This window comes from Zonotrichia leucophrys, chromosome 2, assembly GCF_028769735.1.
Source record: "Zonotrichia leucophrys gambelii isolate GWCS_2022_RI chromosome 2, RI_Zleu_2.0, whole genome shotgun sequence".
Taxonomy (NCBI): Eukaryota; Metazoa; Chordata; class Aves; order Passeriformes; family Passerellidae; genus Zonotrichia; species Zonotrichia leucophrys.
This window is the reverse complement of record NC_088171.1, coordinates 33,128,232-33,146,667: the sequence shown is the minus strand read 5'-3', so window position 1 is coordinate 33,146,667 and position 18,436 is coordinate 33,128,232. Positions and strand designations below refer to the sequence as shown.

Genomic DNA, 18,436 nt, shown 5'->3' with positions numbered 1-18,436 from the left:
AACCTATTTATAGTTGAAGCTACCAATTTTTTCTTGGAAGTAGTCTTGGGAAAACAGTTTGAAGACTTGTCATTAACTGAAGTCTTGAAATTATAAGGCTTGCTCTACCTTTGTGCTTGACTAGCTTCGCTAAAATCACAGAATTTCATTCAGTGGCCGCGGTTGGGTTTTGCCTGCCTCTGTGGCAAATAATGAGCTTATGCATATTGCTTTTCTTGCTGGCCCTTGGGCTCACGTCACCTGATCCACAGAGTTCACCCAGAATGACTGTTGCTGGTTTTGCACACGCTAAGCTCAGCATCTTAACGTGAAACTGAGACTTCTGCTCGGATCCAGCGCCGCACGCGTGGCTGTGTCAGCCTCCCGCTGTACAGCAGGGCTGTGTTCTGTGTTTTGTGCTGGAACACTTCAAAAAATGGTTTTTCAAATCAAAGTTGAAGTTGAGATTAACTTTTTAAGCTAGATTTCCACTGCTGGTGGAAATCACATGTGATTTTTGTATACTAGAAAGCCTCTCTTTGACATAGTTCTCCCTTGTGTCACCAGGTGCATCATTTTGGGTGGTACCTTTGGGGAAAAAAGGGCCATAAAAGGAAAAAAAAGTGCAAAGCATGGAAAAGTCTGTCCAAAACTTAACCATGTTTTACCATGATGAAAGCCTACAAATTCCAAATGGCTTTAGAGCAGTGATAGTTTTCTGGAGGTGGCTGTGGTGTGTCACTTATCTGTTGAGACCGGGGCGAGATAAGGAGAGGATGATCTGGTTTGGGGGGGCTGAGGAGGTGCCCTGATCTCTTTTCCCTCTCACATCCATCCCTGTGAACTTCCCTTGCTCTCTGTGTGTAATGTGGATGTGGCTGTGAAGCATTAAAGCATGTCTTTGAGGTTTGGGGGAGGCAGTGATTGCTTTGTTTTGGGGTTTTTGGTATTCGGGTTCTGGTTGTTACTGGTAGTTTTGTCTCATTATGCATAGTCCAGCTCTAGGCACTATTATTTGAAATAAGCTGATTTTTTTTTGGGGATGATGGTGAGGAGTAAAGATGATGCACAAGCAGTAGTGTTAGCAAAAAGTGGTCAGTAACCCCCAAAGAAGGGTGACTTATATCTGTGGTTAAATACCTTACAACACCACAATCTGCCTTAAACTTTTTTTTCCTTTTGCTATTTTAACTTTCTCCAGGTCTTTAAAAAAATGTTCTTAAATTCCTCAGTTGCTGGGTATATCTATATCCAGGTGGAAAGGCTGAATTTAGAAGCTTTGAGAGACGTATTTAAGCTATTCTAAACTGTGCTCTCAGGTAAAGGCAACTCAATCTGTTTGTGGGGGCAAGTACCACCTAATTTGGGTATCTCTGTTTATGAATCAGTGCCATGTGATTGTAAAAATAAGATAATTACTATCTTGTGTGATAATAAGCTTGAACATCTGTATATAAACTAAAGTCAAACTAATTATCTGCTAAATAATTTATTAAATGTGGTCAAAATTATCATCTTAGTTCGTATGAACTTTGCTCATAATCTTAATTTAAATACCCAGCAAAATGCCATGTCTTTGAAAACTGCAACTTACTAAATGCAAATAATCTTAACGTTAATGATGATTAACTTATAAATTATACTTATTATTTAACTGGTTAGGTGTAGCATGATATAAGCCTTTTCTCTTCTTTAAGAGTAACTAATAAAAAATTACAATTTTGCTTAATTTAATGTGAAGTGAGTTAAAACAATGTCAATGTTAAATGCTATGTAAAGAGTGTACTTTCCAGTGCAGAAATGTAAACTCTGTTTTTTGTTCTCTGGTCGTGACAGTGTATTCAAATCTACAATGACTGTGAAAAAGTCAGTGCTGTCTGTGAAATTCATCCTCAAAACCTGATCCTATATCCTGTTTTCTGTGAAAAAGAAATTTAAAAAAAAATCATTTACAAGGTGATAGTATTATCCTATAATTGCTCTATATAACACTACCTAAAGTCAGGGTCAATTTTTTTTTTAATAGCATTACTAATGTAGAGGAAATGATTTTATATTAATTGTAAAGGTTGCTAAAGAAAATACACTCACACCTCTTATATATAAACAATTTTTCAGAATAACTTCCCTTTGAAAGAAATTGTAGAATTGAAATGTTGCATAATTTAAAGTCAGTGAACAATTGAATTTTAGTTGTTGACTTTTCCAGTTGAACAGAATGAAATGATACTCTAAGGCTTTAATCAAGCCCTGGTATGAAAGCTCAGGGATTGCTTTCATATATTATACTATGTAAGCCTGTGTGCACTAATCAAAGCTGCTGTGACAAAAGCACAGAAGATTGTTTTGGTAATTCTTAAAAATGAAGTTTAATGCAAGATATAATTAACAGCATTTCTATTAAGTCAATATAAAAATAAAAAATATTGCAAAGGACTGTTTACACACAATCTGTGGTGCTTTAACTATGGCAGTACAAATTATTTACTGTGCATGAGGATTTACTAGTATAGATATACTTACCCTGACCAAACCTATTGCTCAAAAACAAAAAAAGAAAAATTTGCATGGTTATTACTGCATAAATTCACTTCTTAAAATATGCCAGCTAGGGAGCTAATTGTTTTTCAGTAACCAGTCTTTAGATCACACCTTAATATATAAAATATTGCTTGTGTGCGATGTGTGTCTCTTTAGTTCTATGTACCAGCTGAAGGATGGCACATTCTATTGTTCAAGGGTGTAAAAAGGGTATAAAATTTTTTGATGGGAGACTGTGCAGGTCTTCTAAATAACATGTTACGTTTTTCTGAAAGTACAGCTATGAAATAATTTCATTTGGTGCTCTTCTCTCCACAAAATTTTTGTGCAAGTGAGTAGCATTGAATTTGTGGAGGAGAATTCTTCAGAGAAAATTACCGAAAAAGTGAAAATAATGTTTGAAAACCATACACCAAATTTGTTTCTCTTTGCAAGTAACAAATAATAGAAGTAACAGAAATATAGAGGAAACAATGGCATTTAGGAAAAAAATTCTGGATCTATTGATATTCAGCATAAGAATAATGAGTCAAACAGCAGAGTGGTCACTTTTGATGACTTTTGGGTTTTGCCAGGGCAGGTGAAAGGAAGGGAAGCTGTTTGGTGGTGAGAGTGCAAACCCTAAGGGTTCCAGCACTCCTCTGGTGAAGGTGTTATATCCCATCTGATTTAGGTCACTTAATCAGTTTAAGGCCACGTGGAATTGCCATTAGTAAGGGACAGCATTGAGAGCTCTTCTTGCTGGTGTTGTGTCAGTTCAACAGAGTGTGCTGGGAAAATGATGGCTAGAGCACCTAAGTGAGCATTGGCATCCGTGCAGTCCTGGCTGCAGCATGCATCAATTTATACTTGAAAAGTTTAAGACAAACTTGTGTTAATAAGGCTTATTGTACTGAAGCTGTTTAGACAGAAGAACTTACTTATTTTAAAGATAATGGGAAAACAGTAAGCTAGACATTTCTGATGTAAAACTGGTGGAGTATTCTACTTTTTGTCCTGTTAGTGTTGTCTAGAAGATTTAAAAGAAACAGTTTGTCTTTCCAGCAATTTAAAAATTTTTCTTGATTTGCCTTGAGATTGAAAGGTAGAAATTATTTTTAATTTAACAAAAAAAAAAGAAAAAGTTTTGTCATGTGAGCAAATTACCTGCAGGTCATTGTTAGGTTTTGCTGGAACATCAAATGATGAGCATAGTATCTTTCAAATGCTCAATTATCATGTCAGTCTAAGCTGTCCTCTTGCAAAGTTGATTAATATATGTATTTCTGAAAAACAGTAGTAAAAATGGAAGTTTCAGTCAGTGTGGATGCAGAGGGAAAACCATGCATGCATGTGCACACACACACTCTAAATACTTGTAGTGGCTCTAAACACTGGAAAGAGCCTGAAACCTGTGGCTCCATGTGGTACATTTATAAGTGTTGATTTGCTCTGTGTATTTATTAATTTTACTTTTGGTTTATTTTGTTCTTTTAAGCACTAAGACTATTAATATTTTTAGATAATATCATATATACAGTTGCCTAAATGAAGTAGTTTACCCTTGTTTCTATCCTTTTTTACTGTGGAAGAGAGTTGAAAATGTCAGGGAGCCAGTATGGTAGCTGAAGTTCACATCTACACTTAAAACCAGACTAAAAAAATATTTCACTTATTCTAGATATAGCTTGGTAAGCTTTTTGAAATTAGATTGTGTTTTCAGCAGCATGAGTGTTTGTGTTTCCATTTTCTAGACCCCACAGGAATCTTTGTTTACGGAGATCCTTTTTTAGGAATTGGACATTAATTTGTGTCAGTTTTTGTGGAGTAGCCTGAGAGAGGCAGTGAGCAGGCTTTTCTTTAAAAACTGCATGTGTAGGGTGAAACAGTGAGGTGGTGGTGAAGTGGGATGAGTCCCTCAACTACCCTAATGTCACACTCAGTTTAAGTTCTGAAATAGCTTGTTCTCATCCTGAATGTTTTAAATCTGATATTTGATAGTGCAAAAAAAAGTAGCAAATGCTGAGACTGTGTAAAAGAGGTCTTGCAATTAAATGTTGTAAGTGCATAGGAGAGCAACTCTCGCTATTTTGTTTCCCCTCCACTCCCTCCCCTCCCATAGCTGAATTTGTTTAATCTGGAGAGTACAGTGAACTCAAATTGAGCATGAACAACTGTAGTTTCCCTTAAGTGTGACCTGAAGGAGACAGAAATAGGTTGTGCTCCCTGTCTATCGCTGTGGTGTCAGGAATCTGGGAAGCATTTCCCATGTTCTCTGCTCACACAGGCTCGTGGTTGAGCAGTTGGTCTCAGCAGCATGGTGGCTACTGAATTCGTCTACGAGTGCTGCTAATTTTATTTGGATATTTCAGTCTGAGAAGGGTGAATCACTGAGTTATTGTTAGATGAGATCTAATCTGGTGCCATACCTCCCATACCAAAAAAAGTTGCCAAAATTTTACATAGTATGTGCTACGTGTTCCTTATTTCCATTGGATTTCTTACTGGTTTGCACACTCTTGCCGAGTAAGAGATGGTAGTAGGGAAGAGATGCAAAACAAAAACACTGCAAGGCTTTATCCAGCAGCCACTTAGAACAAAGTATCTTGTTGGCTTTTTGATTATTGCAGTCTAGTACATTTTTTTGCTTCAGAAATTACACTGAAGTATCCTTCACCCTTCCTTTTTGCTGCTTGGGTTCTTTAAAGAGAGCTGAATTCACTGGAAATTACAAAAAAGAAAAAGAGAAAAGAAAAGAACTTTTTTTTTTTTTTTGTAACCTGCTGCTCCCTAGCCCCTTGTGTGGCCACATACTGCAGGGGAACCTGATACAAATTTCATTCTGGGGCTGCTTCTTACTGCTGATGTAGATTTTCTTAGCTGGTTCATAATGGAACTAGGGACTGCTCCAAGTGACAGGGCCCTGTGGGCTCTAGGAAAACAGGTGATGGGAGAGAAGAGGCCTTTGGCTATTTTGGTGGCTGAAGAAAATGAGGGGTGGGGAGAAGAAAGGAAAAAGCTGAGCACAGTGTTCCATTAAGGATATTAAGTAAACAAAATATTTTGTGTGCATGCTTGGAAGTACTTTTGCTCTTAAAGGTGATTATTTTCAACCCTTTGTGCACCTCATGAGTGTTTTCACTTTTATCTACATCCCAGTTAGTTGCAAGTTAGTTGTGTGGTGAGAGAATAAATGACAAGTGACCATAGCTTGAAAAAGTTTGGTCACCAAAATCAGCTCCATATTAGAGTTGTTTAAGGAATAGAGACCCCTGCTCAGAGGAGGAAGGAAAGACAGAATGTGGCATTAAGAAAAAACAACATACACCCTACCCCATCCCAAAAAGAGGGGGAGGAATCAAAGAAAACCAACCCAACCATAAACGTCACAAGCCACAAAGATGAAAAAAGCCATTTTTCTGAAGGGCACTAAAACTTCTCATTAGATTTAAAGCAGTGTTTAATTCTTTACTAAAAAAAATAAAATCTTAACAGCCTTTTCTGTTAACAACACCTGAAAAATGAAAGTTTTTCTTCTTTTTAATGAAAAATTCAATGTTCATATGGCAATGGCAGAATCTTCAGTATTTTCTTTTTAAAATGCCTTTATGGTCCGCTCAAGGGAATTCACAAATAATGAATATAAGCTTTTAGTTTAATTAGTGATGTGAAGAATTGTTGGGCTAAAACCCAAAAGCAGATGATAACAGGTGAGAGCCTACTATCCAGGTAATCCACTCAAACACAAGAACCGCAGCTGGGCTTACGCTGCTCGATGTGCCTGCTTTGCACGATGGGACTTGGGTGCCCATATAAACCTTCTGGCTGCACTTGTGGAGCTGGCAGTCCATTCACAAAGCTGCAGCTTCCTTCAGAGTGTCCGAGTTACTCGTGCAAGGAGAAGGCAGCTGGCTGGGCTGGGGGCTTTGGGCGCGGAGCTGGCGGCACTGCCGGCTCCGTCCGTGCGCGGCTTTCCAACGGCTGGCCCCGGGCAGAGGTAGTAAACAAACCCCATGTTTTGCAGGCAGTGGTAGGAAATTTGATCATCAGCACAGAGGGATCTGTGAGGTAATCCAAGAGTCATATTTTCATTCTCAATGCTGAGATAATGCACCTCTGCGAAGCAGCCGCTTTGCTGGGCTGTACGTGCGAGATGAAAGGGGAAAAGTGTAGTTAGGAGCCAACTATTATGTCTTGCATGGGCTTTGGGAAAAAATTTTCTTTGTCTGAATTTTATGGAAAATCCTTATTCTGAGCAGTAGTATAGATTGCTTTTAAATCTGGGTCTGGGATTAAATGAGTCAACACAAAGAGAAGTATTGCTGCAGTTTGCCTGTGGCTTAGCCAAGTTTTGTCTGCTTGAATTGCTGAATTGGGTCTGAAATTGGAGCAATAACATTTCCTCTTCAAGTATTGTGCTGACCAGATCAGTGTGTAGAAATAAAAAGTGGTGATGTTTCTTAACAAGTCAGTATTTGAAACCCTTCTCCTTTATTCTGCTAGGTAAGTTGAAGATGAACTGGCTGTTTCATGAGCTAACAGCTTGATTAGACAAAATGTAGTAACGGTGCCATCAGGGTGCCTTGTAATATATACTAGAAATTAAATACCTTTTAATGTAAGTGATATAAACACCTCTGTTTATCAGTTAACTAAACCTGAGTTTGCTTTTGAAAGAAATTCAGAGTACCTTCATTTAAAGTAGGAAGTGTGATCATTTGGTTTTGTATTAGTCAGAACTAATTTTTGGGAAGAAGCACTTTGAGATATCTAACTGCATGAGTATATGCGTACAAAATTTTATAGACAAAGATGGCTTAAAATATCCATTGAATAAGCTTTATTTGAATGGACTTACTGTTGTTTATGAGGTACTTTCAGGAATGAAATGTAAAAAATTTAGAGTGAAAAGATTGCTTAAGTCCAAGAAATTTCAGTGTGAAGAGTGGGGCAGGCAGAGACTGCAGCACCTCTTGCAGGACAAACCCTTCCAGTGGCTCAGTCTGTGTCATTACCTCCACTTACCATAAATAATGACAATTCCCCCTCCCACACCCTGTAACTAGAAAACTACTGCTTTTTCCCCCAGCCACACTGATCTGAATTGAGAGTTAAGGATTATTTATTTTGTCCTGCACACGTGGCTGCTTTTTTTCCCCTTTCTTCCCACTAGAAGTGTGTTAAAAACACTGATTCACTCTGTTGTGCCCAAGCATCAGCTACTTGAAGCAACCTGAGGGGGAGAAACTAATGTACTCTGTGTGGAGGTAGCATTTGTGTGGGATTTTCCCTGCCTGTTTTTATTTTGCTGGCTGCAGAGTAAATAATAAGACACCTCTTTCCCTTCCCCTATAAATTCAGTTGACTACCAGCAGTTTTCCATTTGGCTAGGAGAGTTGCTAACTTTGTTTCTATGGCTGTTCCTGTCAGGACTTTTCATACAGAACTCATTTCTTACCTTATGGCGTTACCCACACTCCATAGAAGGTTTTTTGCTGTGTGGTGTTTTTTTTAACATTTCATCTCCAGCTGTCTATGTTCAGTTTGGGTTGTCAGTGAAGGAAGGCTGAGAACTGACAATTTTTGTCTTTCTGCCATTCTTTGGAGCTCGGGGAGAAGAGGGGTTGTTTTGGTGAGTGGGTTTGCTGTGGCATCACGTGTAGCTGTCAGAGCTGGGGCACCACGAGCTGGGAGGCAGCACTGGGGGTACCAGCCTTGGTGCAGTGGGTATTGGCACACTCTGCACCTGTGCCAAGACTGTTCCAGGTAACCAGCATGGTTACAGACCTAGAACACAGGAAATGAACAAGCATTTGCTCTTTGCTTGCTCTTAAGAGTGGCGAAGGTAGACCATTTGCTTTCTATCCCATAGGTATTGAGTTCAAACAGTTGAATGGACTAAGAGTGTGGATGTTCACTTGATCTGCTTTCAAACATGTTTAAGTCTTTTTCCATAGGCTCTTGTTGAAAAGGAGTATGTTTGTGCTCTGTGGGTTTAAGGCATTAATGCTGTGTGTAGTTCGTATGGCTGCTGAAATAAGAGACTATTAAGTGGTGTTATTGTTGAGAAATGGGAATTAAGGAGTAGGAGGCAGCATGTCTCTGGGGGGGAGGGAGGATGGCAAGAAGGGCTCTGGTGAGAGTGTAGGTACAACCCTGTGGAAGTGCAGTCACTGATACTTGCATTTGTTTCCCTCTGGAAAATTTTCACACATCTATGAGATACAAAAAAAAAAAAAGGGGACTGTGAGCAAAAGCATGATACTTTATTGTTCTTTGCTTTATAATTGTCAATCTTCTCTTATTTAAAATTATTTTCCCCTATGGGGCTGTGCAATCTGATGCGATTTGCCTTTGCTAAGTGTCATATAAAATATAGAGTGAGATTGTATTAGTGAAAGTGTACAGTGAGACTTAATACAGGGAGGCAAAAATAGACAGTTTTGACACCCTTTTAACTTTAAGGGGAACTTGATCTACTGAAGGAAAAAATCTTGGTGTATATATTGAGGGCAGAGAGAGAATGAAAGGGTATGCGTAAAAGTGAAGAAGAAAAGCCACAATTTCAGCATTTTCTTTCTCCCACCACCCTCTTGCTAAGACATATTTAGTATTGTTTCATATGTGTGGAGGGTTCTTGTGGGCTGGGAGCACTGGGTGTCCCTGTGCATGTTTGTTCTGCGTATTGATGTAAGAGAGGTGGCCCCTTCAGAGATCACTAAAATGGCTTTTAGTAAATTATCCATCTTTGTGGCACTTTGCCCTTTCCGTCTCTGTGCACACATGTAGCACAAATATGCTGATTTTGCCTGGTGAAGGGGCACAGTGGTGGCTTGTTTTACTTGCTTTCAGTGTTGCAGAGATATTTGTGTCCCACAAATAAAAAGCTCCAGAAGAAATATGTTGGCAAATAGTTGTCAGCAGTGGCTTAAAGCAACTGAATTCTCTTACCGGGATAGTACTTGAAAAGAAGAATCAGAATGTGTGCAATTCCTCTTAAGGAAAGTAAATTATTGCCAAACCATTGCTTATGGAGTAACCTTGTACAGAAACCAGAGAAGTCTCTTTTCTTGCCGAAAACACTTTTTATTAGTTATCTTTGAAAAAGAGAAATGAGTGGGAATACCTGTTCACATGCTGTGGACATAAGTAGCTTTCCAAAACCTTAGTATTATACAGAGCACAAACCTAATTTGCCCAGACTTTTTTTTTTTCAGTTGACATCTATTTGTAATACCTACTTAGAATGGGAAAAATTAATTAAGAAATCTGCTTAAACTGGAAAATGTGCATACACAAGTCTTATGTGAGTTACATTGATGAGAGGTGCTGGCAACGTTTTACTAAGAATTTCAGACTAGATGGGCTAAATATTAAATGAAACTAGTGTAATAAAATACCTTCATGGGATGAGAAAGGACTGGTTTTTGTTTTACCCACTTGGTGTGAGTGTATGTAGTCATAAAGTAACAAAACTTGAGATCATTTCAAAGCAGAACATAACAAAACCTCTGTAGGGTTCCGCTGCCTGGGATAAAAAAGCTTTAGGATCTTTGCATATTTCTACTTTGCTGAGGAAAACAGGGTGATGAGGAAGATGGAAAGCATCCTGAAAGAGCTAACTGCCTGAGATGGGAGTGTTGTTCCAGGAAGATACTCTATACTTTTTCCTTTCCCCGCCTATTGTGTGGAGTTCTGACTCTGTGCAAGGAGTGCTTGCCGAAGTCAGATCGCATCCTCATGGAAGCAGCTGCTGCTCCGTTAAACTCAGTATTTGTCAGCTTCGCCCCTTTCCCTCTGCTACACTTTTGCGTTGGGTTTGGGATTTTCCCGAGGAGCTGCAGAGCCGGTTTCCTGCGGGCTGGCAGCGGAGCGGGTGCCGGCGGAGCCGCTCGCATCCCGGTGCGCCGTGCCCGGCGGAGCGAGCGGGAGGAGCGAGCGCGGGCGGGCGGTAGCGGCATCCGCGCCTCCGGCCCCACGTGCGGGACGGGAGCGCTCTGCTCGCTGCTCCTCAGCCCCTGCGAGCACCAAAGCTGCCGGGTCCTTTCCAGCCCTCCTTCCTGGGTGCAGAGCTACAAGCTTGGTGGGCTTGTAGGCGTCCTTAAGGAATGTATTAGGACTTCTCTAATAGCAAATGAGATGGCAAAATCTCAATGTGTCCGTGATCTCTCATGCTGGTTCCGTGTGATTTCTCTCTCGGCCATGCAAAGCTTTATTCAATTATATTTTTTCCCCATGGCTAATTGCGATACAGAAATAGTGAAATAAAAAATTTCACGAGCATCAGTAAACAGCAGATTTCAAACTTGTGCGCTAGGTGACAAGTTAAAATTACTTGCAGCCAAGGAACTGATGAAGGTACAAATATCTCCAAATTAAGTGGTGTGTTTATAGCTGCTCTTGTACTTTTGAAGTGACCTTTCAGTTTTGTACAATAGGTGTCTCACTATTGCCATAAATTGAGGTGCATGACAGGACTGTACCTGTTTTGTACTTAGCTTGCCGTTTTCTTTTGCTGTTTGTGAATGTGGCAGGGGAACTAGCAATTTTAAGGTGACATTTCTTCCTTGCTTGTGTCCTTTCCTTCTCCTTTTCTGAATGTTCCAGTTATTTCTGGGCTACAAATGTTGGCTGACTAAAGTTTTAAATGGTACCAAACTTTTTCAGTCCCTTGAAGCCACAAGGGGAAGGAAAAAGCCCAGTGCCAAACCTTGTGCTAGTCCTTAGCATTAGATGATTAAAAGCACAGATTGCATTTTTTGGTCCATCTTTCAGGAGCCAAGCAGTAGAGAAGATTTTCAGAAGGATTTCCTTCTGAAATGAGATGTGAGGTGATAGTTTTGTTAAATTTGTATAAGTGTTTCTGGAAAGGACTTCCTCCCCTCCAGCCCCTTCTCACCAGTGGATGTCCCCTGTTCAGTGGGAGCATTGGTGGCCAAACTCAGGTGTGGGGCTGGGGTGAGACCTGCTGTGGGTATGGGGGTGTTGGGCTTGGGTCCTTCTGTGAATAAAACTCAGGAATTTTAATTTGAATCTACAAATCTGAGAGTAATGGCACAACATGCTTGAAGCACGTTGAATAGTGTATTGGCTGCCAATTTTGTGGTTTGGGGTTTTACTGTATTAAAATTGCCCAGTATTTTTAATGTTGTATGCACATCCCATTTTATGTTCTACCTCAGGACCCAACTTCCAAGTTCCAGGTTGCTGTGTGAGATTATTTTGATGTTTCAGAGCAGTATGTCACTACTTTAGGGTGACTGCTTTGCAGCAGTATCACTAGCTGAGATGGTAGTCTGAGGGAAACTTTGCAGGCTTCAAGGAAATTTTCTGCTCTCTGTTACAGTGAGGCAGCTCCTGACTTTCCCTGCTTTACTGAAAATGAAACCTTAACAGGGTTGTGTGTGGTTTGGGTTTTCGTTCTCCCTTCCTTGCCTATTTATATGATCAAATGCTGAAATCTGCTCCTACTTGCTTGAGAGGGAGTGAAAACAGCTGAGAAGTGGTACAAAACTAAGGCCTGATTCAGTTTTCTGGCCAAATCATGTTTGTTGCTTGATCCATGGTCGCTGTAGTGTTGGGGATGACCCTTCCATATGAGGAGCAGTTTGGGCAAGTGGCTTTGTGCTGTAACCTCTGCTTGTGCCTTGAACAAAGCCTGTGAGGAAGAGCGTTTTGAGATGTAAAACACTCACTGCAGGCCTGGGTAGGTGGTGGTGTTAGGGAAAGGAGTGTATTTTAAAAGGATTTGGGGGCGAAAAGGAAAGCTTTTGATTTTATTGCTAGACAGGAACATCTCAAAAACTTGTTTTGCTTGAAGACTTCACTGGCTTGTATAAATTTAACTGTTATTAAAAAAATCCGTAAAATGTTAGGCATTCTTAGAGAGGCCATGATTGAACAATTAAAATGTGAGGTAGAACTAAGTGTTTGAACACAAGATACTTATTTTCGCTGCTTTGGAGTGCCAAAATGCAGTTGAGACTTTTGAAGTCTCTGCTCTCTCTTGTCCCCTCTCCCTTCCCCAGAGCTCCCCAGGATGGTCAGGCTGACCCTACTAGCTCAACATACCTGAGCCTAGCCGAAACTGTGTTAATCTACACATTCTTGTGAATCCCAAGGGGTTTGTGGCATCTCTGGCATTTATTTGTTCTCTCACTTTGGGGGAAGGGAGAAGACAAAGGACTTGGCTGTGAAGGCAGCCAGCACACTGCCAGGCTTTGCAGCAGCACTTCAAAGTGAATGTTTTGTTTAGTAGATAAGTGAAAACTGATGTAAATTTGGGTGAAGATAAAATAAATGTACTGATTCTTACCCTCTCCTCCCAATAAGGAATGAAGAATGTTAATCATGTGAATATTAGAAAATAGTCCATCATTAGATTAATGAAAAGCTTAATATTAAACCAAATGTATTCATTCAAACTTATATTCCTTACCTTGAAGGATTGTGATGTTGTGATGTATTGTCTTGGAATTATAAAAAACAAAATAACAACAAAAAACTCTTAAAATGTGTAAAGGAGAACCCAGTACAAATACATGGGATCATCACACCCGTTTATAACCGAGAATTAGATACTGAAGGCCTTAAAGCTAAAATAGAAATACTCTTCAGGAAAAGTGGAGGCTTCATGAAATGTAACAGCTGTCAAATGTGTAACAAGTATTTCTGTAACAGTTCTTTGGACTTGAAATGGTTTTGACCTGACATTCCCCCCTCGGCGATCTGTTGGTTTTTTTGAATTCTGTATTTGGTTTTGCCCCTTTTAGTATGACAGATGCTAAAATGTATGACACTGCTATGTATAGTCTATCTTGCAATAATGTTTTCTCTGGGTTTTTTTTAAAACTATTTTCTTTAATTTATCTGCAGGAGTCGGAAGCTTCAGATCAGGAATATCCCGCCTCACTTGCAGTGGGAGGTAGGAAGTTACTTTAAAAAAAATTATTTTTGCTTAAAAACTATGCTTCTGTTTCTCTCTTTATCCACAGGACTTTACCCCTTCCCCCACCTTCCACTTGCTTTGCACACACCACCCATTCTGTTCTGGGGAGAAATCCTTTGGAAGAGGGAACAATAGAGCCTTCTAAGCAATTCAGATAACTGCCTTCATTTCTGTTTTCCAAGTTAACCATAAAAAATGTTGAAATGGATTCCTTGGTGAATGCTGACTTCCTGATGCAGTCACTCTCTTAGACTGAAAGCTCATCCATTTTGGACCTTGCTGATGTTTGGTGTATGAGTTCAGCAAACTTAATAAAAGTTCTTATTTAAATAATTGGTCAAAAACTTTTACAGAAGCAGAAATTTAGTTCTGGTCCCTCTTTGGGTGTGGGCGTTTTGGGGGCTTTTATTTTCCTTGCTCCTCTGTATTGGTGGCATTATGGCAAATTGTTTATTCACAGTATTCTGATTATTGGCTCTCACCAGTATAATATGTACTTGCTATTTACACTCCACAAATAGTGTTCTAATTTTTGCAGTAGATTGCCAACTGTGAGAACAGATAAATACGTTTTCACTACTCTTTTTCTGCCTTGTATATGTCTAAAATGTTTTTTCATGTTTTATTAGTGCTAAGCCATCCTCCTGCCTGAGGGGATTTGGAGGGTGGTGGTTTTGGGGATAAAGCTCCGGTAGCATTGTTCTCCAGCGGGCTTGGTCTGTTGCCTTCATCTGACTTTCCATCTGCAGCTACTTCTTTGTTTGCACTGCCTGATTGCCTCCTAGCTTTGAAGGAAAATGGAGGCACTGGTCTGTTGAGCCAAGGCTGTCACCACAGGGTCTCTGTCAGGTATCACAGCACCTCTCACTGCTCCAGCCTGCCCTTCTGCTGCCAGCTGTCCTTTGAGCTTTTCCTCTGCACCTCCCAAGCCTTGCACACTCCTCAGCTTACCAGTATCCACTTGGTATCTCTTATTTCAATTTCATAACTGCTGGGAAGCATAGAGGTGGTTGAGGCTGACTAATTTGAAAATTAAGTTATTTTTTGGTACAAAATTCCTCTGAGGATTTTGTGTAGGAATAGTAAGTATCAGAGCAGAGGCATACAACTCAGATGTAAATAAACAGATGTTTAACAGAAGTGCTGAGTACTCAAAAGAAGAGCAGAGTACTTACAAATGCTTCTACCTGCTCATGACTCCTTACACATGTAGCTGATACTGCATGTATATTACAGGTATCTACCCTGTTTCCCATTTGATTTCTGACTTAAATGATCCCTCTTCTCTGTTGTTGCAGTTTCTGTAGTGACATCTGGTTTCAGACAGATATTTTCTCTACCCATCTTTTTAAAAACACTTTGTCTTCCTAAAGTTCCCAAGGAAGAGCCAAAATTGTCCCTGTTAAAATCATCTCAGCATTGCCTACATGCTCTAAAGTTACTTTTACAGACCTGACCCTTTGAGCACAGAATTTATAGACCCAAAAGTTTCTACAATACTTTTTTTGCATTCTCCTGCAACACCAGAGTTGCCTGGCAAGTCCAGTTTGTCCAGTAACTTCCTCAAGCTTTTCTTTAAGTGCTGGTGGTCTGGCACCTCTGCACTCAAGCAGGTAAGCTTTGTCTGTCCTTAAAACAATGCTGATAAAGAAAAGTGACTGGTGATTTAATTCATCAGAGAATTGTCCTATGTCAATTTACCTTGGGTTCTGGTATCTTTTTTTTGGTGTTAAAATCCTTGAAAAAACTTCCTTTGAACTCTCTAAGAAGGTTTTTGATGATTCCCCCTTAAAACAAGTCTTTCTTAATGGGGAGAGTAGAAATGTGTGTGTTCAGAAAGGTATTTATATTGAAGCAATGTTCTTGCAGAATACTCTCTGAGTGGATGGTATGTGAGTGTGCACGTGTAGCAGCTGGAGCGATTTTACTTAGATTGTGTTTTATAGTCCCTCTGTGCCAATTCACTTGCCTCATCACCCCTTTGTTAATTGCCTGAATCAAGACTGATTTCTAATAGGTGTGAAATCCTTAAAACCAGAGCAAAACAACTGATGAAAGAGGTCTTTAGGTTAGTTAGTCCAGCCCTCATGTATGTTCCAGATTGAAATACAAAACACACTTTGTACTCTGCAGCACCTTTCCTTTTACTGTGACACAGGATATGTGAAAAGAACAGCATATTAATGTTCCTGTGAACTGTTTTACCCCAGTAAAGCAACTATTTGAAAGGTTCTGGTGCCATCCTTTGCAAAAGCTGTAGTAACTATCTTGTTTTAATTTGTTTTTCTTTATAAGAACAAGCTCTTTATAAAAAGCCCATGGGAGTGCCCCTAGAAGTCACCGTGCTTGCCTCTGGTTCCGTGATTCACAGCTGTCCTTGCTGCCAGGGTGTCACACAGTGGTCCCTGTATGCCTTGGGCCATGTGGGACTGGGACCAGTGAGCACCTCTGTGCACAGAGATGCCTTTTGGCCCATAACAAAACTCCCACAGGGCCCTCTTGTAAGGAAGGCATCTATAACAGTCTTAAATACAGCTCATCTGGAACAGAGCTTGGTAGCAGCTCCTACTTCTGAGCACCACAGGGGAGTTTTGACTCCTGGTTTCCAAAACCAGAATTTTTTTCAGGGAATATTGAAGGTTAATTTGAACTGAGAATGTTTTGAGTTCTATCACCTGAGGAAGGTGCCCCACTGTTGATATAGGTCCTTTTATTCTCCATGTAGGTAGAAGCTGGCTTTTGAGATTCGTGAAATGTTGGAGTAAATCTGTTTCTAGTGAAAACCTAGAAACTGTTCCACTGGTGTACCCTCTTATCTTTCTAAGAGATGTGCATGTCTATTTAGTAAAATTCAGTGCCATTAGTAGAAGAGAGAAATCATTTAGTGATAAGGAGATTTTGACTTGCCCCCAGATGTAACTGTGTGTCCTGAAAACTCATGGTTATGCACTTGTCCCACAGTTATTCCATGTAGATTGGGGAACAGTGAGTATAAATGGCCAGAGAGTAACAGACATTTATTAAGACTTGTCAGGAACGAAGTCTTGAAATTCAGAGTAGCTATTTGCTTTTCTGACTGCCCCTTTTGACAAAAATATTCCAACTAGTGTTCTCCTTCATGTAGGTTGACATTACTGATTAAAATATGACTCTTAAAAGCAGCCATAGCAATTGGGCTTGTTTGTGTTATGTAAGACTTCACTATGCACTTATCAGACCATCATGGTATAGGCAAAAAAGGTAAGATAGCCCTTTTAGACCATATTCAGAGCTAAGTGGTGGAAAAAAGGGCAGATAATGAACTGCTGTAATCTGCTGAGTTACTACTTTGAAGCAAAACCCTAAGGTTGCTATCCTGAAGAGCTCACTTGAAAAGTGCAGCTGTAAAAGATAAAATTCTAATTTATTCCAAGTCATTCAAGGTTAAGTTTGTACAAAACTTGTCTGGTAATTAATTTGAACTTCACAAGATTTTTGGCAAGGTTCTGTAGGCTTCTGTATGTGTGGGCTGGGTACTCTTGTGCTCCTTGCCCAGATAGGAGAAGCTGGAGGTGGAGGGAAGACAGCATCTCTGCATGAGCTAAGAAAATGTAGAAGTTGCCTTAGACTGTAGTTGGGGTCTGGACTGATAAAGGGTCAAGTTTCTACTCATCCATGAATTCACTTGCATCTTTCCCCTACCCTCACTGGGCTGTCTCTGAGGATTCTGGATCAGTGACTGGTTCCACAGAAGCATCATGACTTTTGCATGCGTAATCTTCCTTTTCTGCTGCTTACACATAATTTGCCTATAGAGGTTATTGTATCCATAATTGGTAAATTAGAGAACTCATGCATGATCAGATATTATTGTTTAAATAAATCCTTTTATCTTGTTGCAAAGTCTGTTTTGTGAAGCAAATTGTCAAACAGTTAGTGCATCACTTTTAGTGGTAATATGTGGGTAGTAGCAGTGTAATATGTAGTGGTAGTACTCTTCCTCTTTTCTGTCCTCATTTTTGAAATACAGAGCCCAGACTGATGCTAAGAATCATGACCAGTGAAGGATTTGGAAAACCCTTGTTTCCTATTCTCCACATATACCAATCTTATCTCTTACTCATTGGAAACAAGTACCCTGGTTCTGCGGTTGCTGCAGAAAAGTAAATGGATCTCTTTTTACTCTTTCCTGAACTGCAGTCTGTAGTTGATTTGACTCCTAATTTGTAATAAGTACACTCTCTTAGCTTGTGTGTATTCAGCACTGGAGGGGTATTTTCAAGACAAAATTATAGGCCCTCTGGAAGGGGAAATATAGAGGTATGGTGATTTAAAACTGAAGTACCTAGAGTTTGTTTCTGGTGTACCACAGCGGGAATTCAAGCAGAGTTCTGAGAAGGAGCTGTGCAGTGCCACCCCCTTTTATCTCTCTTTCTTTTAAAACATTTTAAAACTGACATCTATGGGTGTAGAAGATGCTTCGAGAGATTTTCTCTCCAAATATTTTTTCCATGTTTAGTGAATAAAACACTAGAGAACAGACTTTCAGGACACAGATGGTGCCAGAAATGGCACTTGCTGGCTCAGCAGGAAGGTAGCTGTTGAAGAGTTCCCACTTATCTTCTGTGGGCTTATTTCCTTATCGGTTTGGATGGAGCAGATAAACAGATAGTGTTGATGAACTTGGTAACAAAAAAGGTAGACTAAAAGCCGAGCCTGTGAAGTGTGAACCTGTTGAGTGAGCAAAGAAAGTAGGAAAAATGCTGTGAATGTGTATTCCTAGCTTTGCTGTGAGACTTTCAGGTTGCTTTCGGGGACAGAAATGTGTGGGAAGGAAGGTCTGATTTAGCTCTTCTGAAAGCAAAAGAATGTTACTAAAGAGGGTTTGCTTTTCCTCACTTGTTCATGGAAATGAAAAATGAAGTCTCATAGTTATGTTGAGACCTCCAATGTTTCAGATTCCCCAAGCAGAAGTAGTAATGGAGAAGGATTTCTAGAGCTGCAAAGTGA

The 18,436-nt window shown here is 39.9% G+C and overlaps 1 protein-coding gene across 1 annotated transcript in view; it reads left to right on the top strand.

The window, feature by feature from the left end:
* The window catches only part of IGF2BP3 (insulin like growth factor 2 mRNA binding protein 3), a 112,438-nt gene that overhangs the window by 11,552 nt on the left and 82,450 nt on the right, over positions 1–18,436 (top strand). The window contains exon 4 of the mRNA XM_064704477.1: positions 13,375–13,423. Coding sequence (XP_064560547.1) covers positions 13,375–13,423 — 49 coding nt within the window. The remainder of the gene's footprint in view (positions 1–13,374; positions 13,424–18,436) is intronic.